Source organism: Molothrus aeneus, chromosome 31, assembly GCF_037042795.1.
Source record: "Molothrus aeneus isolate 106 chromosome 31, BPBGC_Maene_1.0, whole genome shotgun sequence".
Taxonomy (NCBI): Eukaryota; Metazoa; Chordata; class Aves; order Passeriformes; family Icteridae; genus Molothrus; species Molothrus aeneus.
This window is the reverse complement of record NC_089676.1, coordinates 525,719-549,686: the sequence shown is the minus strand read 5'-3', so window position 1 is coordinate 549,686 and position 23,968 is coordinate 525,719. Positions and strand designations below refer to the sequence as shown.

The following is a 23,968-nucleotide window of genomic DNA, read 5'->3' as shown; positions in this document are numbered from 1 at the left end:
GGGTGCCTTCCAGCAGCCCCGGAGGCTCTCAGTGGACCCTCATGGAAATCCTTCCCTTCACATAACCCCCATCAGCGAGAGCTGGTAGATTCCCCAGGGAGAACCCAGTGACTCCTCCAGGTGCCTTCCAGCAGCCCCCGAGGCTCCCTGTGCCTGCACCTCCAGAGACTCCCGGCCCCGTTGTGTCCTGGGTCACACACAGCACGGGCAGCACCGTCCTGGGGTCACACACAGGACAGCCAGCACTGTCCCAGGTGACACACAGCATGGCCAGCACTGTCCCAGGTCACACACAGCACTGTCCCAGGGTCACACACAGCAGAGCCAGCACCGTCCTGGGTCACACACAGCACGGCCAGAACCATCCCAGGGTCACACACAGCACTGTCCTAGGGTGACACACAGCACAGCCAGCACCATCCCAGGGTCACACGCAGCACCGTCCCAGGTCACACACAGCACGGCCAGCACTGTCCCGGGCCTTTATTCGGCTCCCAGGCGCAGCCCCCGCCGCCGCAGGTCGGCCCTCGCCGCCCTGATGTGCTCCTGCAGCTCGGCCGCCGCCTCCTCGCAGTCGTTGAAGGTGGCCAGGCGGTAGCCCACGGTGGCCAGGGAGTAGCAGCCGAAGGCCACGAGCAGGTAGACGGGCAGCGGCAGCAGCGCCTGGCGGAGCGGGGCCGGCGGCTGCAGCCCCGGCGGGGCCAGAGCCAGTGCGGCCCAGGCCGAGCCCAGCAGGGCCAATCCGCAGAGCCACTGCGCCAGCTTGGTCATGGCGGCCTGAGGGGAGAGGAGAGTGGGAGAGCCGTGAGAGGAACAGGGGAGAAAACGGGAGAGGGGCAGAGAAAGAAGGAGCGGGGAACCGGGAGAGACGGAGCGCCCCGCACCGGGCCCAGCTCCCCCGGGGCCTCCTGACCCCAATTGGAGCGCGGCCCCAATTCCCCCTGGGCCTCCACCCGCCGGACCGAGCCCTCCCCAAAGACCCAGAACCCGGACAAGGACAAGGACACGGACCGGGACCCGGGCCCTGCCCCACCCCCACCTGGCTCGGTCCCGCTCCCGGTGCCGGTCCCGCTCCCCGCCCGGCGCAGTGATGACGTCACTGTAGCGCCGCGCGCGCGAGGGCTGCCGGGAATCGTAGTTCGGCGGAGCGCGCCCCCTGCTGGCGGGGCACGGCAGCACCGGGAGCCCTCCGGGAGCCCCGGTGCGGCCCCGCTGCCGGTGCGGCAGGAAGCGCCGGGCTTTGTGGGCCGCAGCCGGGGCCGCAGGAAGCATCTGGTTTCCTCTACGTCCGGTCGGAGGGGGTGCCAGGGAGCCGGCGTGGGAGCGAGTCCCGCCCGCCCTCCCACGGCTGCGGGAACCGCGCCGTTCCCACCCTCCCCCCCCACAACCGTGCAGCCCCGGTGCCCCCCCGGTGTCGTGCGGAGGGCACAGACGGGTCTGTGATGCCCTGCCAAGGGCAGCATCCTGAGCTGTGCCAGCACAGCTGGGGCTGGACCCCCACAGCCCCCTGCCCACTCCAGTCTGCTCCAATCCTGGCTCTGCTGTGATCTTCCTCCCTGGCAGGTCCGGGCACACAAGGTGCCAGCAGCACATCTCCCACCTTTGGCCACCTCTGGGCAACCCAAAACCTACCCCAGGCTCCCCCCAGGCTCCAGGGCCACTTCCAGCCACACTGGCACACAGCAGGGCCAGGAGCTGGGCTGGCAGCTGGCACAGGGGACAAGCAGCTACAAAGAAATGGCTTTATTGGGCGGGGGGGGGGTCCCGGATCGGCCACAGGGAGGGGGCTGCCCCAGGAAGGGGCAGCAGGACATCAATTTCTCTTCCTGCCCTTGCCAACAGCCTTGGCAGGAGGAGCGACGGGCGCTGTGGACTGGTAGAGAGTGGAGGAGATCTTGTTGATGTAGTAGAGACCCACCATGGAGAAGATGAGGCTACAGGGGCAGAAGGGCAGAGGCTGCTCAGCTGCTGGGGGCAGCAACATGCCAGGTTCACCCCAACACCTTTCCCCTGGGTCCCATTCCCTGCCTTTCCTAAAACAACAATTTCCCCCTGGATCCCACTGTGCTGCCCTTCTTAAACACTTTCCCCTTGGATCCCACTGTGCTGCCCTTTCTAAACCAAAAATTTCCCCTTGGATCCCACTCCCCTGCCCTTCCCAAACACATTCCCCTTGGGTCCCACTCTTCTGCCCTTTCTAAACCAACAATTTCTCCTTGGATCCCACTGTGTTGCCCTTTCTAAATCAACAATTTCTCCTTGGATCCCACTGTGCTGCCCTTTCTAAACCAAAAATTTCCCCTTGGATCCCATTCTCCTGCCCTTCCCAAACACCCTCCCTTGAATCCCGCTCTCCTGCCTTTCCTAAACCAACAATTTCCCCCTGGATCCCACTGTGCTGCCCTTCTTAAACACTTTCCCACTGGATCCCACTCTCCTGCCCCTCCTAAACACCCTCCCTTGGATCCCACTCCCCTGCCCTTCCCAAACCTACACTTTCTCCTTGGATCCCATTCTCCTGCCCTTCCCAAACACCCTCCCTTGGATCCCACTGTGCTGCCCTTCCTAAACCAACAATTTCCCCTTGGATCCCATTCCCCTGCCCTTTCTAAACCCACATTTTCTCCTTGAATCTCACCCTCCTGCCCTTCCTGAACCAATTTCCCCTCAGATCCCACTCTCCTGCCCTCCCCACCAGCCCCCTGATGCTCCCTGCTCAGCCTCCTGCCCCCCTCCCAGTGTCCCCCGTGCCCCCTCAGTGTCCCCTTGGTCACTCCCACCCCCCAGGGCACCTCTGGACCTACCAGGTGGTCACACAGACCCTGTGGATGAGGCCAGAGGCGAACAGGGCCAGCAAGAGGCAGGTGAGGACTGTGGAGAACCAGGAGACACACGGTGCTGCAGGGCTGCCCTTGGCGATGGAGGGGCAGCAGAATTTCCCCCAGACCCCAGAAAAAGCTCAAGAGGAGCTGCCACAGTTGCAGGGCAGGGCTGGGACTGTCCAGTGCCACTGCTGGGGCACCCCCAGCCCTTTGGTCACCCCCGTGTCCCCCAACACTCACTCTCAGGGAATATCTTGGCCTGGAAGCCCTTCCCAAAGATGAGGTTCTCCAGGTTGTTGAAGGCCTGGGTGTGGAGTTAAGGCACACAACGGGATCCTGCTGCCCCCATTTCCCATCCTCCCTGACCTCTGCAGGGAAGGGCCCTCTCGAGGGTGTGAGGGGGACAGTTTGGGGGTGCAATGGGTGCAATGGGGGGCGGGGGGGTGTAATGGGGAGGGCATCAGGCCCAGTTTGGGGGTGCAGTGAGGGCCATAAAGGTTGTAATAGGGGGAGGCACCATGCCCAGTTTGGAGGTGCAATGGGGCCCATAGGGGTGCAATGGGGAGGGCACCAAGGCCAGTTTGGGGGTCAATGGGTGCAATGGGGGGGTGTAATGGAGAGGGAATCAGGCCCAGTTTGGGGGTGCAGTGAGAGCCAAAGGGGGTGTAATGGGGGGAGGGTATTAGGCCCAGTTTGGGGGTGCAATGGGGGCCAAAGGGGGTGCAATGGGGAGGGCATCAGGGCCAGTTTGGGTGTGCAGTGAGTGACAAAGGGGTGCAATGTGGGGAGGGCACCAGGCTCAGTTTGGGGGTGCAATGGGGAGGACAACAGGCCCAGTTTGGGGGTGCAGTGAGGGCCAAAGGAGGGTGTAATGGGGAGGGCACCAAGGCCAGTTTGGGGGTGCCATGGGGAGAGCACCAGGGCAGTTTGGGGGTGCAGTGAGGGCCAAAGGGGTGAAATGGGGCACCAAGGCCAGTTTGGGGGTGCAGTGAGGAAGGCAGTGGGGGGGCGCTATGGGGGCTGCTCCCCACCACCCCTGTGCTCCCGTTCCCAGCCCACCATCCCCTGCAGCCCCTCCGGTGTCCCCGGGATGCCGTGAGGGAGCAGACGAAGAGCGCCGAGCCCAGCAGCCCGCCCTGGATGGTGAGCCACTCGGTGGAGGCCAGCTGCCGGCTGTACATCTGCATCCCTGCGAACAGCAGCAGCGACAGCAGCGACGACAGCGCCAGCGACGTGCCCGTGCCTACGGCTGAGTCCCGGGGCCGCCTCAGCACCGGCACCGGGGCTGAGCTCAGGGCCGTGCTGTGCCCCCCTTCCCCCAGCCCAGCTTCTCCGCAGCTCCCGTTAACCCCGTTATCCCCGTGCCCCCAATACCCTCCTGCGCCATCACACCTCCATTCCCTGTTCTCGTTACCCCCGGCCCCGGTACCCCCCGCTCCCGTTAACCCCGTTATCCCCGTGCCCCCACTACCCTCCTGCCCTGCCACATCTCCATTCTCCTCTCTTCATTGCCCCCCATTCCCGTTAACCCCGTTATCCCCAAACAACCTCCTGTGCCATCACACCTCCATTCCCTCTCTCTCCCCTCTGCCCCCCGCCCCGTTACCCCCGTGCCCCGGTACCGCCCGTTCCCCCTCCTTTCCCGTACCCCCGCTATGCCCGATACTCCTCCCGCCTCGGTTACCCCCGTTACGCCCCCGTTACGCCTCCATTACCCCTCGTGCCCCCGGCACTTCCATCACCACCCCAGTCTCCGTGCCCCCCCGTTCCCCGTTCCCCCCCGTGCCCCTCCCGTTACCCATGGTGCCCCCAGCCCGTCCCGGTGCCGCTCCCGGTGCCGCCGTTCCGCGCATGCGCACTCTGCCCGCTCGCAGGAGGGACACGGCAGCAGCGCCCGGGGCGCTCCACTGCGCATGCGCGGGAGGCCCCGCCCCTCTCAGCGCACCCCCCCTGGCGGCCGGGAGTGGCACTGCAAGTCCGCGCCGTCCCGGAGCGCCCTCTGGCGCCGGGGACGGGAACAGCGCGGGGACGGGACCCCTGCACCGAGCACCGGCCTCGGTACCGGCACCGGGCCCCCCCTCGGGAACGCCCCCGGGAGCATCGCCGGTACCGGTGCCTTGTTCATCCTGCCCGCAGCCCGCCCCCGGCGCCGCTCCTCGAGTGTCGCTCCTCGGGGGATGCCCGGGGGTACGGGGAGAGCATCCCCGCGCCACTCCCCCCCACCCCACACCGGTGCCGCCCCTCCGGTGTCTCCACCGCCCTCCGGTGCCGGCGGGGCGGGCGCCGCCGAGCATGCGCGCCGCCGCCCCCCGCCCTCCCCCCGGCTCCGCCGCTCCCTGCAACACACCGGGGCGATCGCGGCCGCCGCTGCTGCCGCCGCCGCCGCAGGCACGGGCGCGGGTAGCGGAGCCATGGCCGAGGGCGAGGACCTGCAGACCTTCACCTCCATCATGGACGCGCTCGTCCGCATCAGCGTGAGCGGCCGCGGTGGCGGCGGGGGGGCGGACAGGGGTCCTCCGGGACCGGGTCGCCGTGGCAACGCGGCGGGGACTGGGGGGGAGGGCGATGCCCTTGAGGGTTGGGCGGGCAGCGGACCCCCACCCCGACTCACCGCAGCGACCCCCGGGCATCCCCCGGCATCGGGACCCCCCCACACCGAGCCGTGGTCGAGCTGGGAGCACCGGGTGCCGAGAGGGCGGCCCCATCCCGGCCCCGGTCTTGGTGCCCAGCCCGGTCCTGGCGCCGGTCCCAGGGCTCTGCTGTGGGTCCAGCTCCAGTCCCCATCCCAGCCCCCATCGCCATCCTGGCCCCCATCTCCCTTTCCATCCCAGTTCCAATCCCACACCCATCCCAGTCCCCATCCCCATCCCAGCCCTGGGCCTAATCCTGGCGCTATTCCCAGTGCTGGTCCTCATCCCCATCCCCAGCCACCATCCCAGCCCTGGGCCCATCCTGGTACTGATCCCAGTAGTGGCCCCCATCCCCATTGCACTGCCAGTCCTGATACTGGTCTGATCCTGGGCACAGCCCCAATCCCATCCCCACACCAGGCCTGGGTCCCATCCGGGTTCTGATCCCAGTCCTGGTGCTGATTCTGCCCATGCTGCTGCTCCCAGGCCTGATCCTGGCTCTGATGCTGGTCCCTGTCCTCATCATCCCCCCATCCCTGCTCCTGCTCCTGGCTCTGGTGCTGCTCCCAGGCCTGATCCTGACCCTGCTGTGATCCCAGCCTCAGCCCCCAGCCCCATCCCAGTGCTGATCCTGGTTCTGACCGTGCTGCTGCCCCCAGGCCTGATCCTGGCTTTGATGCTGGTCCTGGTGCCAGTGCTGGCCCCAGTCCTGGTCCTGCTGTGGCCCCAATTTCCACCCCCAGTCCAGCCCTGGGTTTCATCCTGCTGCTGGCCCTGACTTCCAGGCCTCATCCTGGCCATGATGCTGGTCCCAGCCCTCACCCCTATCCCAGTGCTGCTCCTGACACTGGCCCTGCTCCTGGCTGTGGTTCCAATGCTGGCCCTGATCTCGGCCCTGCTGCTGATCCCAGCTCCATTCCTCATCTCAGTGGCAGCCCTGATCCTCATCCTGCTGCTGCTCCTGGTGTTTGTCCTCATCCCATCCCTGGTGCTGGTCCCAGGCCCATTGTTGCCCTGATGATGGTCCCAGTCCTTGTCTCCATCCCAGCCCGGTTCCCAGTACTGGTCCTGATCCTGATACTTGCCCTGGTGTTAATTCCAGGCCCTGGTGCTTATCCCAGCCCTGTTGTTGATCCTGGCCAAGGTGCTGGTCCTGGCCCTGGCCCTAGTGCTAGTCCCAGGCCCTGATTCTGATTTCAGCCCTGATGTTGGTCTTGGCCCTGATCCTGGTCCTGGTGCTGATCTCAGCCCTGATGCTGATCCTGGTCCTGATCCTGGCCCTGGTGCTGGTCCTGGCCCTGGTGCTGTTCCCAGGCCCTGATCCCAGCCATCGTGCTAATCTCAGTCCTGGTGCTGATCCTGGTCCTGGTGCTGGTCTCAGCCCTGGTCTCAACCCTGATGCTGATCTTGGCCCTGCTGCTGGTCCTGGCCCTGGTGCTGGCCCTGGCCCTGATCCTAGTCCTGGTCTCAGCCCTGATCCTGCTCCTGGCCCTGGCCCTGGCCCTGATGCTGATCTCAGCCCTGATTCTGGTCCTGGTTCTGGTCCTGATTCTGGCCCTGATCCTGGCCCTGATGCTGATCTCAGCCCTGATTCTGGCCCTGGTCCTGGCCCTGATGCTGATCTCAGCCCCGGTGCTGGTCCCATCTGGTCCAGCCCCGCTGTCCCCAGCGGGTGACGCCCCCCTCTCTCCGCAGACCAGCATGAAGAACATGGAGCGGGAGCTGGTGTGCCCGGTGTGCAAGGAGATGTACAAGCAGCCGCTGGCCCTGCCCTGCACCCACAACGTGTGCCACGTGTGTGCCAGCGAGGTGCTGCTGCAGCACGGCCACCTGTACTGCGACCCCACCTCCGAGCCCACCTCGCCCGCCGCCACCCCCTCCACCCGCAGCCCCCGCCTGGGCCGCAGGGCTGTCCCCAAACCCGACCGGCTGGACCGCCTCCTCAAGTCAGGTGGGGCTGGAGGGGCTGGCAGGAGGGACAGCAAGGGGACAGGGATGGCTGGAGACAGCAGGGAAGGCTGAGGGGGTGGGGACAGGGAGGGGTTTGGGACAGCCAGAGGGGATGGGGAGAGCTGGAGGGGACAGGGATGGATGGAGGAGAGGGGGATGGCTGGAGGGGACAGGGATGGCTGGAGGGGACAGGGATGGCTGGAGAGGTTTGGGACAGCCAGAGGGGATGGGGACAGCTGGAGGGGACAGAGATGGCTGGAGGAGAGGGGGATGGCTGGAGGGGACAGAGATGACTGGAGAGGACAGGGATGGCTGGAGAGGATGGGGACAGGGATGACTGGAGAGGACAAGGATGTCTGGAGAGGATGAGGACAGAGATGGCTGGAAGGCACAGGGATGGATGGATGGATGGATGGATGGATGGATGGATGGATGGATGGATGGATGGATGGATGGATGGATGGATGGATGGATGGATGGAGGAGAAGTGAATGACTGGAGGGAATGGCAGTAGGAATAGTAACAACAGAAGGGATGCGCATGGCAGGAAAGGACGGGGACAGGGACGGCTGGAGAGGTTGGGAGCAGGGACAACAGGAAGGGACGGAGGTGAGGATGGGGCTTTTTGCCCTGCTGACCCCCATCCCCTCCTCCCTCCCACAGGCTTTGGCACCTACCCGGGGCGCAAGCGGGGCGCCGTGCACCCGCAGACCGTCAGCTTCCCGTGCCCCGCCTGCCAGCGGGACGTGGACCTGGGCGAGCGGGGCCTGGGCAGCCTCTTCCGCAACCTGACCCTGGAGCGGGTGGTGGAGCGCTACCGGCAGACCATCAACATCAGCGCCGCCATCATGTGCCAGTTCTGCAAGCCCCCGCAGCTGGAGGCCACCAAGGGCTGCACAGAGTGCAAGTCCAGCTTCTGCAATGAGTGCTTCAAGCTCTACCACCCCTGGGGCACGCAGAAAGCCCAGCATGAGCCCACGCCCCCCACCCTCACCTTCCGCCCCAAGGTGGGTCCTCCTGCCCGCCTTAATCCTCTTGATTAAGGCTGAGAGGGTTGGGATTGTTCAGCCTGGAGAGGAGAAGCTTTGGGATCACCAAATTGTGGCCTTCTGGTGTCTGAAGGGAGCTTTTGAAAGGATGGGGCAAGTCTGTTTACAAGAGCCTGGAGTGACAGGATAAAGGGCATTAGATTCAGATTGAGAGAGAGTAAGTTTAAGTTAGAAATTAGGAAAAAATTCTTGTAGTGAGGGTGGTGTGGTCCTGGGAGAAGTTGCCTGTGGAAGCCAAGATGGGGCTCTTAGCAATGGGGTCTGGTTGAGGATGTCCCTGCCCATGTCAGGCGGGTTAGAACAAGATGATCTTCAAGGTCCCCTTCCAACCCCAACCATTCTGTGATGCTGAGATCTGGGGTGCAGGGGTGGGACTCTCGAGGGTGGAGGGAGGTGCAGAGCCCTGCTGAGCCCTGCTGTGCTCGTGCAGGGGCTGATGTGCCCGGAGCACAAGGAGGAGGTGACTCACTACTGCAAGACCTGCCAGCGGCTGGTGTGCCAGCTCTGCCGCGTGCGCCGCACCCACACCAGCCACAAGATCACCCCGGTGCTCAGCGCCTACCAGGCCCTCAGGGTAAGGGCTCCTGGGGCCAGGCTGGGGCTCTGTGGGGAATTGGGGGCACCACAGAGCCCCAGTGCAGATGAGGGGTGTGGGGCGAGGGCTGCTGGCACCACGTCTCATCACCTTCCTGCAGGAGAAGCTGACGAAGAGCCTCGCCTACATCCTGAGCAGCCAGGACACGGTGCAGACCCAGATTGCTGAGCTGGAGGAGACAGTGAAGCACACAGAGGTAAGGGCAGAGGGTGCCCATCTGTCCCTGAGTTGTCCCTAGGCAGGAGTGGCACAGCCACCCCGGTCCCCTCTGATCCCAGGAGGTGCCACACGCTGACCCTGCCATGCCTGTGCCCGGCAGGTAAACGGCTCACAGGCCAAGGAAGAGGTGTCCCAGCTGATCCAGGGGCTCTGTGCCATGCTGGAGGAGAAGCGGGCCACGCTGCTGCAGGCCATCGAGGAGTGCCAGCAGGAGCGGCTGGCCAGCCTGCACGGCCAGATCCGGGAGCACCAGGCCATGCTGGAGAACTCGGGCATGGTGGGCTATGCCCAGGAGGTGCTGAAGGAGACTGACCACCCCTGCTTTGTCCAGGCTGCCAAGCAGCTGCACAACAGGTACTGGGCTGCGGGCACAGGGCTGCTGGGGGCGTTGGGACCCTCTGGTGCCCGAGGTGCCACCCTGACATCCCTGCTCTCCTGTGCTGCAGGATCCTCAGGGCCACCGATTCGCTGCAGAGCTTCCGTCCTGCAGCCAACGCCTCCTTCAGCCACTTCCAGCTGGATGTCAGCAGGGAGCTGAAGCTGCTCACTGACCTGGCCTTCATCCGAGGTAAAGGCACCGGGACCCGGGCACCGGCTGTGCCCCGTGCCGAGGCACAGCCCCTGCGGGCAGAGCGGGTCCCTGCCCGCCTCGGAGCTGCAGCTCAGCCACGGCTGCCCAGGGCTGCTCGCGGATCTGCCGGTGCCCCCTCCCCGTCAGGGACAGCCCCCGCCCCAGCAGCCCCCAGAGATACCCCTGCCCTGCCCTGTGCCAGGGCGTCCGGGCCAGGGGCAGGCAGGCAGGGCCATGGTGCCAGGTGAGGGCAGCAGCAGTGCCGCGGGGTGAGTACGGAGCTGCCCCCGCTGCCGGGCAGGCGCTTCCCGCAGGGCAGGAGCCGCGTGGCCCTGCCAGACCCGCTGGCGACACGTTTCAGACCTGCTTCTACCTCTCTTTGTTTATAGGCTGCGGCCGCTGCCGAGGCGTCACCGAAGTAACTGAGGCAAGTCACACCCCTGCCCCAGAGCCGCCCCGCTCTCTCTTCCCATCCCTCCATCCCTCCATCCCGCTCCCGTCCCTGGCCCCGCTCCGCCACCATCCTCCGTCCCCGTCCTGCCCGCCGGCGCTGGCAGCCGGTTGGCTCTGCCTCCTCCATCTGCCGCCGCTCCTCCTGCCCTCCCGCCCCCTCTCGCCACATTTCTATCCCCATCCTCACCCCATTTCCGTCCCCCTCGCGCCCCATTTCTGTCCCACTCCTTGCTCCATTTCCATCCCTTTCTTGCCCCATTTCTGCCCCCTCTCACCCCATTTCCATCCCCCTCGCGCCCCATTTCTGTCCCACTCCTTGCTCTGTTTCCATCCCCTTCCTTGCTCCATTTCTGCCCTGTCTCACCTCATTTCCATCCCCTCTTGCCCTGTTTCCATTTTCTTCCTCGCCCCATTTCTGTTCAGCTCTCACCCCACTTCTGTCCACATCCTCACCTCACTTCTGTCCCATTCGTCATCCAATTTTCTGCCCCCTCCTCATTCCATTTCTGCTCTCCCTTGCCCCATTTCAACCCCATCCTTGCCCTTTTCCCACTTTCTTCTCATCCCGTTTCCATTCCCCCACTCTCAATTTCCATCCCAGTCTCACCCCATTTCCATCCCAGTCTCACCCCATTTCCATCCTCTTCCTCATGCCATTTTCATTCTCTCCTTGCCCCATTTCCACCCCTCTCCTTGTTCATCTTTCTTCCCCCTCTTGTCCCATTTCCATTCCCTTCCTTGCCCCATATTTGTCCCCCCTTCACTCCATTTATGTCCACATTCCTCCCCTGTTTATTTTCCCGTCTGCACCCTGCAGACAACAAGAGAGACGTTCTCTCCCCCTTTCAACCCATTTCCATCCTCTTCCTCGCTCTATTTCCACCCCTCTCCTCATCCCATTTCTTTCCCCCCTCACCCCATTCCCATCTGCCTCCTCACCCCAATTCCATCCTGCTGACCCCATTTCTTTTCCTTTCTGCATCCCATTCCCACCTTGTCCTTGCCCCATTGTTGCCCCATGTCCATTCTCCTTCTCTCTGTATTTCCATCTTACTCTCACCCCATTTCTGTCCTCTTCCTCTCCCATCTCCATCCCTCTCCTTGCCCTATTTCTACCTTCCTCACCATCCAGTTTCCTTTCTCTTCCTTGCCCCATTCCCATCCTTTCCTTAGCCCTCTCCCACCTGCCACCCTTCATCTCTCCTCCCCACCCCGCCTCTGTTCCTGCCAGTACCTTCTACCACCCTCCATTCCCATCTCCTCCTCCTCCTCCTCCTCCTCCTCTCCTGCTGCCTCCATTCTCTCTCTCTCTCTCTCTTTCTCTCTCTCTCCTCCCTCCTGACTTGCACTCAGCCTGTCTGGTCCCTGGAGCCCCACAGCAGCAGCTCCTCTGTCTCCCTGACTCTCGCTCTCCTCCGGTGCCGACACACGGTCCTCCGCAGTCAGACCCCTCTAGACTCCGCTGGTTGTGCGTCCGTCCGTCCGTCCGTCCGGAATCCCGGAATGCCCCCTCCCTGCGTCCGGCCGCCTCCCTGCCCGTGGGGTGGGGGATGCTGCCTGACGCCCGCTGCTGCCTCTCCCCGCAGCGCCCGAGGCCCCCGTCATCGACACGCAGCGCACCTACACCTACGACCAGATCTTCCTGTGCTGGCGGCTGCCGCAGCACTCGCCGCCCGCCTGGCACTACACCGTGGAGTTCCGCAAGACCGACGCCAAGGCCAAGGGGCTGAAGCTGTGGCAGCGGCGGGAGGAGGTCAGGGGCACCTGCGCCCTCGTCGAGTACCTGGACACCGACAGTGTCTACGTGCTCAGGGTGAAGGGCTACAACAAGGCGGGCTTTGGGGACTACAGCGAGGACATCTACCTGCACACGCCGCCCGCCCCAGGTGAGAGGCGATGCGATCACATCGGGGTCACCAATTGTCACCAATTGTCACCAAAGGGATAGCACCTGCCAGCCCCAGGTGAGAGGGGATGCAATCACATCGGGGTCACCAATTGTCACCAAAGGGGTATCACCCACCCGCCCCAGGTGAGAGGAGATGGGATCACTTCGGGGTCACCAATTGTCACCAAAGGGGTGTCACCCGCCTGCCAGCCCCAGGTGAGAGGGGATGGGGTCACGTCAGGGTCACCAATTGTCACCAAAGGGGTACTGGGGACAGACAAAGGTGATATAGAGACTCCATCATCAGAAGGCATGAAAAAAGGCACTTTATTATTAGAAATCTACAGTTCTTATAGAAACAATGGTGGACCTAAGACCTGATTGGCCTTTAGGAATCTTCTCTCACCTGTTGGTCAAGAAGGGACAGCTCCCTCTTGTAAACATCTTTGACAAACAGAGATTGGCTGCTAGGTGCAGAGATTGAGATAACAATTGTTTTAATTCTTTCTCTGAGCTTTTTCACAGCTTCCCAGGAAAATCCTGGGAGAACTATGTCTCTCTCTGTTCAGAGGATACCTGACTACCACAGATGGGTGCTTGGATCAACGCGGGGCGCCCCGCTGTGCTGTGCTGCTCACCTTTCTCCTCTTTGTCTGCTCCCCACAGTCCTCAACTTCTTCCTGGACAACCGCTGGGGCTTCAACCGGGACCGGCTGGCCATCAGCAAGGACCAGCGCGCAGTGCGCAGTGTGCCCGGCATCCCCATGCTCTTCGCCGCTGAGCGCCTGATGACCAGCTGCCACCTGTCCATCGACCTGGTCATCGGCGACGTGGCCATCACCCAGGGCAAGAGCTACTGGGCCTGCTGCGTGGACCCCAGCTCCTACCTGGTCAAGGTGGGCGTGGGGCTGGAGAGCAAGCTGCAGGAGTGGTTCCAGGTGCCACAGGATGTGGTGAGCCCCAGGTGAGCTTGGGGGGTGCAGGGTTTGTTCCTACCTCCCCACCAGGGTGTCAGGGGGCTCCTGGAGGGAACATCTCTCCACTGGGCCCAGAACAAACTCCTTCAGCACTGCTGGGGAGTCCCATGGGCAGCCAGTCCAGCCAGGGGGGCTGCTGGGTGCTGAGGCACCTTCTCAGATGGGTATTGGAGCTGGATCCCTGCACCTGGGTACTCTGCATGGCAGGTGGAGGGGCCACAGGTGGGGCAGGGCCCTCCTGGGTGGGTGCCTGTCCCTGGAGGCGTGGGGGGATCTCCAGCCTGTCCCGTGGGAGGACTCACCTGACCCCTCTCCACAGGTATGACCCCGACAGTGGCCACGACAGCGGGGCAGAGGACACAACGGTGGAGGCGCCTCCTCCCTACGCCTTCCTCACCATCGGCATGGGCAAGATCCTGCTGTCCCACGGCTCGGCCCTCACGTCCCGCGACCCCAACGGCTGCACCGTGCCCCTGCCCCCACGCATTGGCATCTGCCTGGACTACGAGCAGGGCAAGGTGAGCTTCTACGACGCCGTGTCCTTCCGTGAGCTCTGGGAGTGCGGCGTGGACTGCTCGGGGCCCGTCTGCCCCGCCTTCTGCTTCATCGGAGGCGGGGCCCTGCACCTCCAGGAGCTGGTGGCCAACAAGCAGGAGAGGAAAGTGACCATTGGGAACTTTGCCAAGCTGGACTGAGCCACACCCATGGTCCCCACATGTCCCCGGGCACCCTGCGAGCACCAGGGGGACACAAGTGGCCAGGGAGCAGAGCAGAGCAGAGCAGGGGTGGCCCCAGCCCTGCCACCACTGGGGACAGGCCAGGTGTTTGTTTTGTGGGATGGGGGGACTGGGACAGCTTTGCCGTCCCCTCCTCACTCTGTTTGCCTGCCCCTGGCTCCAGCCAGCCCCAGGCTGCTCTGGGCTGGGGCTGTGGGCAGGGCTGGCAGAGGGTCAGCCCTGGAGATGGGTCAGGGAGGGGGACAGGGCTGTGCAGGGAGGGGGGTGGAAGGTGACAGTGGGGTGACAGTGCAGGGGAGAGGCTGGGTGCTGGTTGGGGTGGGGGAGGCAGCTGGGGTGGGGGAGAGGGAGGTGGGGGGAGGCTGGGCTGGAACAAGGTGTGAAGATGTTTTGTAAAATGGCTCATTTTCAACGTGGATCATCTGGCTGCAGCCAGGCACAGCCCCTGCACACAGCCAGCGTGGGGTCCCTCCGTGGGCTGCTGGGCACCTCAGTGCCTGCCGCCTGCTCTGCCCTGTCCTTGGGGAGCAACGTGCCTGGCCAGCCCTGCACGTGGCCTCAGGGCCACACTTGGCTCCCGTTACACCTCTGGGTGCCCAACCCATGGCCGGGGTGGGCTGGGCCTGCAGGGTCTGGATCTGACCCGCCAGGGAACCCCAGTGCTGTGGGGGCTGTGCCAACAGTCCCACACCGGGGTCTGTCCAAGCTGCTGTCATTTCTCCTGGGTTCTGTTACAACAAACGCTGTATTTTCATGGTTTCCTACAATAAACTGCAATGCCAGACTCGTCCAGAGCCTCCCTGGCACAGGGGGGCCATGGGACTGAGCTGTGCAGGGGGCCAGACTGTGCATGGGGGCAGGGTGCCAAGGGACATGGGGAGCTGGGTCTGGGTTGGCTGGGGGGGTCACAGGGCTCTGGGGTCAAGGGCTATAGGGTCATGGGGCTGTGGAGTCATGGATTTGTGGGGTGGGTCACAGGGCTATGGGGTCTCAGGGCTATGGGGTCTCAGGGCCATGTGGTCACAGGGCTGTGGGGTCTCAGAGCTGTGGGGTCTCAGGGCTATGGGGTCTCAGGGCCATGTGGTCACAGGGCTGTGGGGTTTCAGGGCCATGTGGTCACAGGGCTGTGGGGTAGCAGGGCTATGGGGTAGCAGGGCTGTGGGGTCTCAGGGCTGTGGGGTCTCAGAGCTGTGGGGTCTCAGGGCCACGTGGTCACAGGGCTGTGGGGTAGCAGGTCTATGGGGTCTCAGGGCTATGGGGTCTCAGGGCCATGTGGTCACAGGGCCGTTGGGTAGCAGGGCTATGGTGCTGGGCTGGCCATGGGCCCATGAGAGCAGGCTGTCCAGAGGCACGTGTCCAGAGGCGTGCACGGGACCGGGGCCATGGGGCCGGGCTGTCCCTTGGGCCATGGCCAGCAGGTGCCAACCCTGCCCAGCCCGGGCAGTGCTGACGTGTCAGGTCCTGCCTGTGCTCTGCCTGGCCACGTGGTCACTGCCACCCCATCAGAGGGGGCTCCTGGAGGGGACATCTCTCCACTGGGCCCAGAACAAACTCCTTCAGCATTGCTGGGGAATCCCATGGGCGGCCAGTCCAGCCAGGGGAGCTGCTGGGTGCTGAGGCACCTTCTCAGATGGGTATTGGAGCTGGATCCCCCCACCTGGGTACTCTGCATGGCAGGTGGAGGGGCCACAGGTGGGGCAGGGCCCCCCTGGGTGGGTGCCTGTCCCTGGAGTTCCCAGCCCCTGAGCTGGAAGGGGAGGGGGCCACACGGCTGAGCTCTCTGTGAGCAGGCAACTCTTTGTAGGGCCCAGCCCTTCAAATCAGGCCCCTGTTCTGATCCCTGAGCTGGGGGGGCTGGGAGGGGAAGCAGCAGTCCAGGCACACCCCATCCCCTTTGGGGCTCTGTCCTAAGCACAGACCCCATATCCAGCTGGCAGAGAGGATCTGGGGGTGGGGGGTGCTCCACTGTGCCAGACCCCCCCCCCATCAGTGCACCCCCCCCAGCATCTCAGGGAGCCCCCTGTGCTCCAGAGACCCCCCAGCCCCTTGCCTGCACCCCAGCCCGGCTCTGATAGCTCCAGCACGTGCCAGGGTTCCTGGGCTCCTGGCACAGCCATGGGCCCCACCCAGAGCCCACATTCTGTGGCCCAGGGCTCCATCAGCTGCCCAGTGCTGGGCTGCTCCTGGGGCTGTTCCCAGCCAAGCCCTGGCTCCGTGCCTGCCACCACATGGGCTTTTCTTTGGGGAAGGGTTGGTTTCCTTGTTTTTCTGCCTTTTCAGCAGTTGCCAAAACACTCCCGGTGCCCAGGAACAGGCCCAGCTCAAACTGGAGCTGCCAGGGGGCCACCAGGGATGGCTGCTCCCAAGGTTTGTGCCCTGCTGCTGCCACACAGCCTCTTCTTCCAGCACCCCCGGAGCCTTTTTGAGGCTCACTGAGTGTTTGGAAGAGCCTGAGCCCGCAGGGGAGGGGAGCAGGACATGCTGCAGGCAGCCAGGGACACACGTGCAGCTGGACATTCCACCTGTGCAGCCACGGGGAAAGCGGGCACGTCAAACCAGACACGTTAAATCACGAGCAGAAACTGCCAGGAGGGGTGGGAGGGACGGGGTCTGGCAGGACATGTCACACACATCCAGAGGCATGCAGGGACCAGGGACACGGTGACACCCCCAGCACCAAGCCCAGGAGTGCCTGGAATGGGAAACAAGAGCCACCACCCAAGCCCAGGCCACCTATGTGGGTGACAGCCCTGTCCCAGAGAAGCCCCCCTGGCACATGGCTGCCCCCATCCTTTTATTTGAACTGTGATAAATACACCCCAGCCGAGGAGCTGCCACCCCGCCGGGCCGAGCCCGGCACCAACACCCCGCAAACAGAGATATTTATATAAAATAACACCACAAAAAGAGCCATGGAATCGCAGGGGGAGCACCAGCCCCGTCCTCCGCCCCCCGGCACGGAGCAGGGTTGCAAAGCCAAGCGAGTGCGGGGACCGTGGGCTGTGCGGGACCCTCCCTCCCTCCCTCCCGGCCGCCGATCTCCGTTCATGCCGTTCTGTCATGTGCACGAATCCGGCTGCTCCAGAACCATCCGGCTCCCGCTGCCCACGGCCGAGCAGCACCGGGGGATGTGCCCGGGGCCGGTGCTGCCCTCCCGGGAGTGGGGGGCTGCGGCCGCCCCCTCCCCTCGGCAGCCGCCCTCCTTCCAGCGATCCCTTCAGAGGTTGTCGGAGCCGGCGGCGGGGTTGGTGTAGGTGAAGGTGCCGGCCCTCGTGGTGCTGCCTCCGGCCACCTTCGGGGCAGGAAAGGTGAGAGGGGGTGTCAGGACTGGGCTGAGCCCCCACCCCGGGGCAGCCGAGTGAGACCTGCACCCTCTCCATGGCCACTATGGGCAAGCAAAAATCACATCCTCCGATCATGGTGGGCACAGGAAGACCTGCACCCTCTCCATGCCCACTGTGGGCAACTAAAAATCACATCCTCCCACCGTGAGGGGCACAGGAAGACCTGCACCCTCTCCACGGCCACTGTGGACAAGCAAAAATTGCATTCTCCCATCATGGTGGGCACAGGAAGATCTGCACTCTCTCCATGCCCACTGTGGGCAAGCAAAAATCTCATCCTCCCACCGTGATGGGCACAGGAAGACCTGCACCGTCTCCATGTCCACTATGGGCAAGCAAAAATCGCATCCTCCCACTGTGATGGGATACTGCCCCCACCCTTGGGCACTGCGGGCACCCTGGGCCCCCACCCATGGGCACTGCGGGCACCCTGGGCCCCCAGGGACACCCCGGGCCGCCCCCCCCGTGCGCAGGAGCCGCGGTGGCCCCGGCCGTGTTCCCGCACGATAAGCCGGCCTGGCGAGTGCGAAGGTAAATATTTACCCAGGCCCCTGGTATTTGCTCAGGGTGAGCTGCTCTCAGGGAGCCGGAGCAGCTGGACACGGCCCCCGCCCACAGCCCCGCCTGGGGGGAGCACAGGGCGGCCCCCCGTGCCCAGCATCGCCTTGGAGAGCCCTCTGTGCCTCCGGCAGCTCCCGGCGCCGCAGCAGCAGCTCCAGCTGCAGTTTGGGAGCTGCCGGTGCGGGATGAGGGATGCTGGCTGCGGGAATCGCCTCCTCAGCTCCCCCGCCTCAATCAGCTCTGCGGTGCCCCAGCGCTGCTCCCCACCCACGGCAGAGGATGCGGGAGGCCTGAGGGTGCGGCTGGGACACAGCAGAGCAGGAGAAGGGGCAGGGTGGGCAGGCAGCGAGCCCCCTGCTGCCGGCCACGGCGAGAGGCTGCCCAAGGTCGCCGGGAGCTCCCCGGAGCCGGGCCGGGTCTGCCCGCGCCGGCCGCTGCTCCAGCCAGGCGTGAATGTTCCACTCACCTCCCGGCGGGGCCGGCGAGGGACGAGCTCCCCGCGCAGCCGTCCCTGCCCTGCCATCCCTGTCCCTGCCCTGCCATCCCTGTCCCTGTCCCTGCCATCCCTGTTCCTGTCCCTGCCATCCCTGTTCTGTCCCTGACATCCCTGTCCCTGCCCTGCCATCCCTCTCCCTGTCCCTGCCATCCCTGCCCTGCCATCCCTGTTCCTGTCCCTGCCATCCCTGTTCCTGTCCCTGACATCCCTGTCCCTGCCCTGCCATCCCTCTCCCTGTCCCTGCCGTCCCTGCCCTGCCATCCCTGTCCCTGCCCTGCCATCCCTGTCCCTGTCCCTGCCGTCCCTGCCCTGCCATCCCTGTTCCTGTCCCTGCCATCCCTGTCCCTGCTCTGCCATCCCTGTCCCTGTCCCTGCCATCCCTGCCTTGCCATCCCTGTCCCTGCCATCCCTGTCCCTGTCCCTGCTATCCCTGTCCCTGCCATCCCTGTCCCTGCCATCACCTCCCACTAACCCAGGGACCCCAGCCATTCACCCAGGGATGCCCCCCTGCTCTCTGGGAGCCCTCAGGTGTGGGGCTCTGGCTCTCACCTGGCTGTAGGGGTTGGCTTTGCTGTTGGGGGACACGTAGCGCCCGTGGCTCTGGTACTGCAGGTACTCAGCCATGGGGTGGTAGGAATCCTTCTGGCTGAGCAGGTCCAGCTTCCCTCGGCTCTTCCGGCGGCAGCTGCAGGTGGACTTGGGGAGAGAGAGGGGTCAGAGCTTGGCTGGTGTGGGGACAGGGACAGGGCACCAAGCAGCAGAGTGCAGGTGAGGACTGGGGTGGGGATGGGGCCTCACCATCAGGAGGAGACAGGTGAAGATGGTGAACAGCAGCAGGATGCTGACCAGGACCAACAGAGCGATGGCCCAGTCCGGGATCATGGGTGCTGGAGCTGGGGATATCACTGCTGCAGAGCCTGAAAGGAGCAGAGCTGTGTGTGCACCACAGGCAGAGCTGGGACAGAGCCCTGAGAGGTCCCTGGGATAGGACACCAGGGTCTGAGCCCTCCTGCATGGGATCCTGCCTGACACAGGCACTGGGAATGTGCACTGGCCCCACCCTCTGCAAGCCCCAAGCCCATCACAGCACCAAGCAGGGCCCCTGCCTCAACCAGGACAGGGCAATGCTTCTGGAGCCCCCCAAGCTTCCCCCAGGCTCCACCCCCGTCCCTCCCCAGCCTCTCACTTTGGATGCTGTCCAGCTGCAGGCCCATGATGAAGCCATTCTGGTCCAGGCTCTTCCTCAGGCGCTGCTCAGCAGCGTCGGCAGTGACGGCATCACTTCCGTTCCCAAACACGAGGGTGGACTGGACCTCCACCGAGCCTTGGCTGCACGGGAGGAGGCATCAGCACCCAGACTGCCCCCTGAGGGGGTGCAAACCAGGGGGATACACTGCAGAACACCTCACTGGTGCTGCTGCTGCTCACCTGTACTGCAGCTCGCTGCACCCGGTGTAGGTCTGCGTGCCCATGCAGCCCGCGCAGCCAAAGACGTGTTGGAACTGGAAGGAAGCATTGAGGTCATGGCCACCTCCACACAGACACAGACACAGACACCCCTGTTTCCTGTCTCCATGCAGAGCTGGCAGAATGGATGCTTCAGGTGCTTCCATGGGAAGCCCCAAATTGAGGGGGCTCCTTCCCAGCACAGCCCAGGGCCTCTGCTGGTGGGACTGGGACTCACCATGATCAGGACAGTGCGGCTCAGGCTCCTGTACTCCTGTGACGCTGGGTCACGCAGGCTCTCATTGAAGCTCCTGTTGATGATACGGAAGGACAGCGGGACACGGACGAGCAGCTGGGCAGCAGGCAGCTGGGCTGAGGTTTTGCTGGGGTTGGGACCACCCTGGGTGGGAGCTGTGCTGCCCTCAGATGTTATCTGGGTGGGAAAGACCTGAGCACTGGTGCTCCCGTTGCCTTTGGTGCTGCCGTGCATGGTGGTGGGAGCAGCAGAGCTGCTGTTGGTGCCGAGGTGGGGGGCCCAGCCGCTGCTGTTTGAGGTGACATTGGCATGGGGGATGGCTGGGCTGCTGGGGACAGGCACCACAGTGCCATTGGATGTGGCATTGCTTGTGGAGTGGTTGCCAAACTGGAAGTTCGTGGTGTTTGTGCCAGGGAATGCAGTGGCATAGGGGAAGACAGAGGTTTGGGGCCGGCTGGCCCGTGTGCTTTTGGGGAATATATTTGGCAACCAGGTGGTGGTGCTGGTTTCCGTGGTCATCTCCACAGTGGTCGTTTCAGTGGTTTCCATCTCCATGGTTGTCTCGGTGGTCATGGCACTGGTACCTGGAGGAAACCCCTGGAGTCAATGCCTGCAGCCCAATCAGGGAAGGTTTCACCCAAAACAGCTCATCAGCTGGGCACTGTGGGCAGCACCACAACCCCCAGCAGCCAACAGCCAGCTGCCGTTGCCCACGAGGCTAAGGAGACCTTCAGCAACACCCCACATCGGGCACTTTTGGCACCACCAAGGGTCCAGGTGGAGCTGGCTGGGCGCTGACACCTGCGCCATGCCCAGCCTTGCAAACCCTGGGGTGTCCCTGCCATGCTGGGGGCTCAGGCACGCCACCCAATAAAGCCCCCCTTGCTGTGGGTGACAGGCTGGGGTGCCCTCGTGCCCTCCAGTCCTGCCTGGCCTGGCTGGGGGCCAGTACAGGCAGCTCCCGGGCAGGTTCCCAGCGGGGTCCGGGTGCTCACCGGGACACACCTGCATTCCAGCCCGCGAGCCCCGGGCACAGCCTGCTCCGGCTGGTCCCGGCACAGCCCAGCCCTTGGCCGAGCTGTGGACACGGCAGAGGGGCCGTGCCCTGAGCCCCCAGGTACCAACACACCTGGGCACGACCAGCCTGGGGCGCTGCACCCCAGAGCCAGAACAGGGACAACGTCCCTGCTGCCAGGATGCTGCCAGTTCCAGTATCCCCCGGTCCCCACGCTGATAGGGACCCCACTCTGCTCCCCCTGCCCGAGTCCCTGCCCCTCACCTGTGCCCAGCCCCTCACCTGTGCCCAGCACCAGCAGCAGCAGGAGGACAGGGAACGCCATGGGGCTTGTCCGGGGGGTGCCGGCGCCTCTCAGGGCTCGGCAGCGGCTGCTCTCCCGTTAGCTGGTGGCACACGCCTCAACCCAGGGATCCGGAACTGGCAGCTCGGCAGCGGCCCGAGCTTTATAGAGCACCTGGAGCAGGTGGGGAGGCCCCGCCCCGCCGCCGGCTCCAGGCGGGGGGGGTCGTTCTGCCCCGCTTGGCACAGGGGTGCCACGGCGCCCATGGGGTCCCCGCAGCATCAGCCCCCCAGGGTGGGTCTCTCACGCTTGCCCGGCTCAGGGAGACCCCGCTGGCAGCGTCCCCGTTCCTCGGGCAGACACAGCCGCGGTGGTCACAGGACGGGACAGCAGCCGGGCATCCTGGGGCAGGGGCGGGAGCAGCATCTGCCGGGCTCCCTGCGCGGAGCCACCGACCTGGTGAGGGGCACGGGGGGGGACACGGAGTCCCCCAGCCCCTCGTGCAGGGGGGGCCTCATCCTCTGGCTCAGCCCAGGGTTAATCATTAGCAGCTGGTCATCGCCTCGCCCTACACTCAAATAAACACTGACCCCCCCGAAACGCTTACGCAGGTACAGCCCAGGGCCCCACCACATCCCAGTACCTCCCAGTAAGCTCCCTCCAGGTAGCAGGGCCCCCCCAGCAGGCACAAACCCCCATCCCCAGTCAGGACACGGGTGATGCCAGGTGCCAGTGCCCCACCCCAGAGGTAACGGGCACCGCCCGTGCCTGGGCACAGGTGACATGTGCTCCTGGCATGGATGGGCATCAAAAGCTACTGGTCCCACTCTGCCCCTGCCCTGCAGAAATTCCTGATCCGTGGGAGAGCCCCAGTCTCTCAGCAGGGTGCTGATTCCTGTGGGGGTCCCAGTTCCTGGGGAGGTCATGGTTGGGGTCTCCACACTTGGCTCCTGGCCAGCCTCATGTGAGGCCAAAGTGCCACCCCAGCCACACCAAAGGCGAGGTGGTGCTGAGAAGGGGAGCAGAGAGGGGGACCCTGCATTCTGCAGTGATTGAGGGCAAGGGATGGATGTGCAGGTGGGGTGGGACCCAGCAGCACTCTGCTCCCCCCACAGCAGCCACAGCCTGGGCAAGCCAGGCCACGTGCAGGCAGCTGCAGGCAGGATGCAGGCAGCACCTCTGGGCAAACATTTCCTTCCCAAAAGGCCTCAGCACAGGAATGGCTCTCCCCGTGCAGTGATGCTGACCCCTGCTACCCTCTGCTCCAGCCCTAATCCCTCTCCCCACGCAGCTCTGGGGGCTTTCCCCTGAGCCAGCCATCCCCCCAGAGTGAGGGCTGCACTTTTCCTCCTGCAGACACCCACAGAGGACTGTGTGGGGGGCTGAGGGGCAGGAGGGTCCCAGCAACTGCTCTCACTCACCAGCCCTGGGAGCAGGGGCCATGTGCCCACCCTGTCCATGCTCAGTGGGTTCCATGTGCCCACCCTGTCCATGCCCAGTGCATCCGTGCGTCCACCTTGTCCATATCTTGTGGGTCTGTGTGTCCAGCCTGTCCATGCCCAGTGGATTCTCTGTGTCCAGCCTGTCTGTGTCCCGTGTGTCCAGCCTGTCTGTGCCCGGTGTGTCCGTGTGTCCGTGCCCAGTGTGTCCCATGTGCCCAGCCTGTCTGTGCCCGGTGTGTCCGTGTGTCCGTGCCCGGTGTGTGCCGTGTGTCCAGCCTGTCTGTGCCCGGCGTGTCTGTGTGTCCGTGCCCGGTGTGTCCCGTGTGCCCAGCCTGTCTGTGCCCGGTGTGTCCGTGTGTCCGTGCCCGGTGTGTCCCGTGTGTCCAGCCTGTCTGTGCCCGGTGTGTCCGTGTGTCCGTGCCCGGTGTGTCCCGTGTGTCCAGCCTGTCTGTGCCCGGTGTGTCCGTGTGTCCGTGCCCGGTGGTCCCGACTCTCCCCGTCCCCGCCCCGCGCGTGCCCGGCCCGGGCCGGTGGTCCCGAACCTGCGGCGCCCCCTGGCGGGCACAGCCCCGCACGACGCTCCCGCCGCGCACCGGGACCGGGACCGGGATCAGAACCGGGACCGGGACCGGGAGGGGAAAGGGGACCTCTACTGGAGTGAAACCGGGAGGGAGACAGAGACTGGGACTGGAGCGAGAGTGGAACCGCTGCTGGGAACAGATCGGGAGCAGCATCGGGAGTCGAGTGCAGTAATGCAGAGCGGGAGTGAGACCGATACTGGAGCGAAACGGGAGCGGGACTAGGAGAGGGAGCAGGAGCGGAGCGGGACCGCAGCGGGAATGGAACCGGGAACGGTACCGGACCGGGATCGGAGAGGGAGCAGAAGAAGGACCGGAACAGGAACGGGAACCGCGGTCGCCCCTCGCAGCTCGGGGGCGCGGGAGGACGCGCTCAGTAGCCACCGGTGATTTCACCTGTCCCGGTACTCCCGAGGAGAGCCAGCTGCGCTCCCGCGGCGGCCCCGGGCACAGGCCCCGGCCCCGGTCCCGTTCCCAACACCGGAGGGCAACCCCGCGTTGCCCTTTTAAGAGGGGCCCGGTGCCGCCGCGCCCATTGTCGCCGCCGCCGCCGCGGGGCGGGGGGGCCGGGCCGGTGCCGGGGCCGCGCTCTCCGGGGCGGGCGGGATGGGGGGGTGGGGGCACATTCCGCCGCGTTGCCGGGACAGCCGTCGCCG

The 23,968-nt window shown here is 64.9% G+C and overlaps 4 protein-coding genes across 5 annotated transcripts; 1 reads left to right on the top strand and 3 right to left on the bottom strand.

The window, feature by feature from the left end:
* Window positions 1-468: 468 nt before the first annotated feature.
* DPM3 (dolichyl-phosphate mannosyltransferase subunit 3, regulatory) lies at window positions 469-1,144 on the bottom strand. Its single transcript, XM_066567940.1, has 2 exons — window positions 1,040-1,144; window positions 469-777 (listed from the first exon to the last, which is right to left on the bottom strand). Exon 2 carries the CDS (start codon window positions 769-771, stop codon window positions 484-486), a length of 288 nt encoding a protein of 95 aa, XP_066424037.1. The 5' UTR covers window positions 772-777; window positions 1,040-1,144; the 3' UTR covers window positions 469-483.
* A 584-nt stretch (window positions 1,145-1,728) lies between these two features.
* KRTCAP2 (keratinocyte associated protein 2) lies at window positions 1,729-4,720 on the bottom strand. Its single transcript, XM_066567938.1, has 5 exons — window positions 4,621-4,720; window positions 3,917-4,071; window positions 3,063-3,126; window positions 2,805-2,871; window positions 1,729-1,934 (listed from the first exon to the last, which is right to left on the bottom strand). Exons 1-5 carry the CDS (start codon window positions 4,673-4,675, stop codon window positions 1,814-1,816), a joined length of 462 nt encoding a protein of 153 aa, XP_066424035.1. The 5' UTR covers window positions 4,676-4,720; the 3' UTR covers window positions 1,729-1,813.
* A 446-nt stretch (window positions 4,721-5,166) lies between these two features.
* TRIM46 (tripartite motif containing 46) lies at window positions 5,167-13,907 on the top strand. 2 transcript variants are annotated; one of them, XM_066567902.1, is made up of 10 exons: window positions 5,167-5,296; window positions 7,153-7,403; window positions 8,066-8,409; window positions 8,882-9,025; window positions 9,147-9,242; window positions 9,366-9,619; window positions 9,712-9,833; window positions 11,876-12,175; window positions 12,844-13,141; window positions 13,474-13,907. In XM_066567902.1, the coding sequence occupies exons 2-10, from the start codon at window positions 7,154-7,156 to the stop codon at window positions 13,847-13,849; spliced, it is 2,184 nt and encodes a 727-aa protein (XP_066423999.1). In that variant the 5' UTR covers window positions 5,167-5,296; window position 7,153; the 3' UTR covers window positions 13,850-13,907. The 2 variants fall into 2 exon arrangements, with proteins under 2 accessions (XP_066423999.1, XP_066423998.1); XM_066567901.1 differs by having other exon boundaries at window positions 7,148-7,403.
* A 3,023-nt stretch (window positions 13,908-16,930) lies between these two features.
* On the bottom strand, window positions 16,931-21,905 carry MUC1 (mucin 1, cell surface associated). Its single transcript, XM_066567918.1, has 7 exons — window positions 21,292-21,905; window positions 19,977-20,578; window positions 19,721-19,794; window positions 19,479-19,621; window positions 19,091-19,209; window positions 18,842-18,988; window positions 16,931-17,183 (listed from the first exon to the last, which is right to left on the bottom strand). Exons 1-7 carry the CDS (start codon window positions 21,332-21,334, stop codon window positions 17,109-17,111), a joined length of 1,203 nt encoding a protein of 400 aa, XP_066424015.1. The 5' UTR covers window positions 21,335-21,905; the 3' UTR covers window positions 16,931-17,108.
* Between the last annotated feature and the right edge of the window lie 2,063 nt (window positions 21,906-23,968).

What these genes read in the sequence shown, in the direction of transcription:
- DPM3 (XM_066567940.1), bottom strand. Translation starts at nt 771, where the DNA reads ATGACCAAGCTGGCGCAGTGGCTCTGCGGATTGGCCCTGCTGGGCTCG.
- KRTCAP2 (XM_066567938.1), bottom strand. Translation starts at nt 4,675, where the DNA reads ATGCGCGGAACGGCGGCACCGGGAGCGGCACCGGGACGGGCTGGGGGC. An exon ending in ACGGGCTGGGGGCACCATGG is followed by an intron (nt 4,072 to 4,620) that starts GTAACGGGAGGG and finishes CCCGGGACTCAG; the next exon opens with CCGTAGGCACGGGCACGTCG. An exon ending in AGGGTCTGTGTGACCACCTG is followed by an intron (nt 1,935 to 2,804) that starts GTAGGTCCAGAG and finishes CTGCCCCTGTAG; the next exon opens with CCTCATCTTCTCCATGGTGG.
- TRIM46 (XM_066567901.1), top strand. Translation starts at nt 5,234, where the DNA reads ATGGCCGAGGGCGAGGACCTGCAGACCTTCACCTCCATCATGGACGCG. An exon ending in AGACAGTGAAGCACACAGAG is followed by an intron (nt 9,243 to 9,365) that starts GTAAGGGCAGAG and finishes TGTGCCCGGCAG; the next exon opens with GTAAACGGCTCACAGGCCAA. An exon ending in GCACACGCCGCCCGCCCCAG is followed by an intron (nt 12,176 to 12,843) that starts GTGAGAGGCGAT and finishes TGCTCCCCACAG; the next exon opens with TCCTCAACTTCTTCCTGGAC.
- MUC1 (XM_066567918.1), bottom strand. Translation starts at nt 21,334, where the DNA reads ATGGCGTTCCCTGTCCTCCTGCTGCTGCTGGTGCTGGGCACAG. An exon ending in TGCAGCGAGCTGCAGTACAG is followed by an intron (nt 19,622 to 19,720) that starts GTGAGCAGCAGC and finishes CCTCCCGTGCAG; the next exon opens with CCAAGGCTCGGTGGAGGTCC. An exon ending in GCAGCTGGACAGCATCCAAA is followed by an intron (nt 19,210 to 19,478) that starts GTGAGAGGCTGG and finishes TGCTCCTTTCAG; the next exon opens with GCTCTGCAGCAGTGATATCC.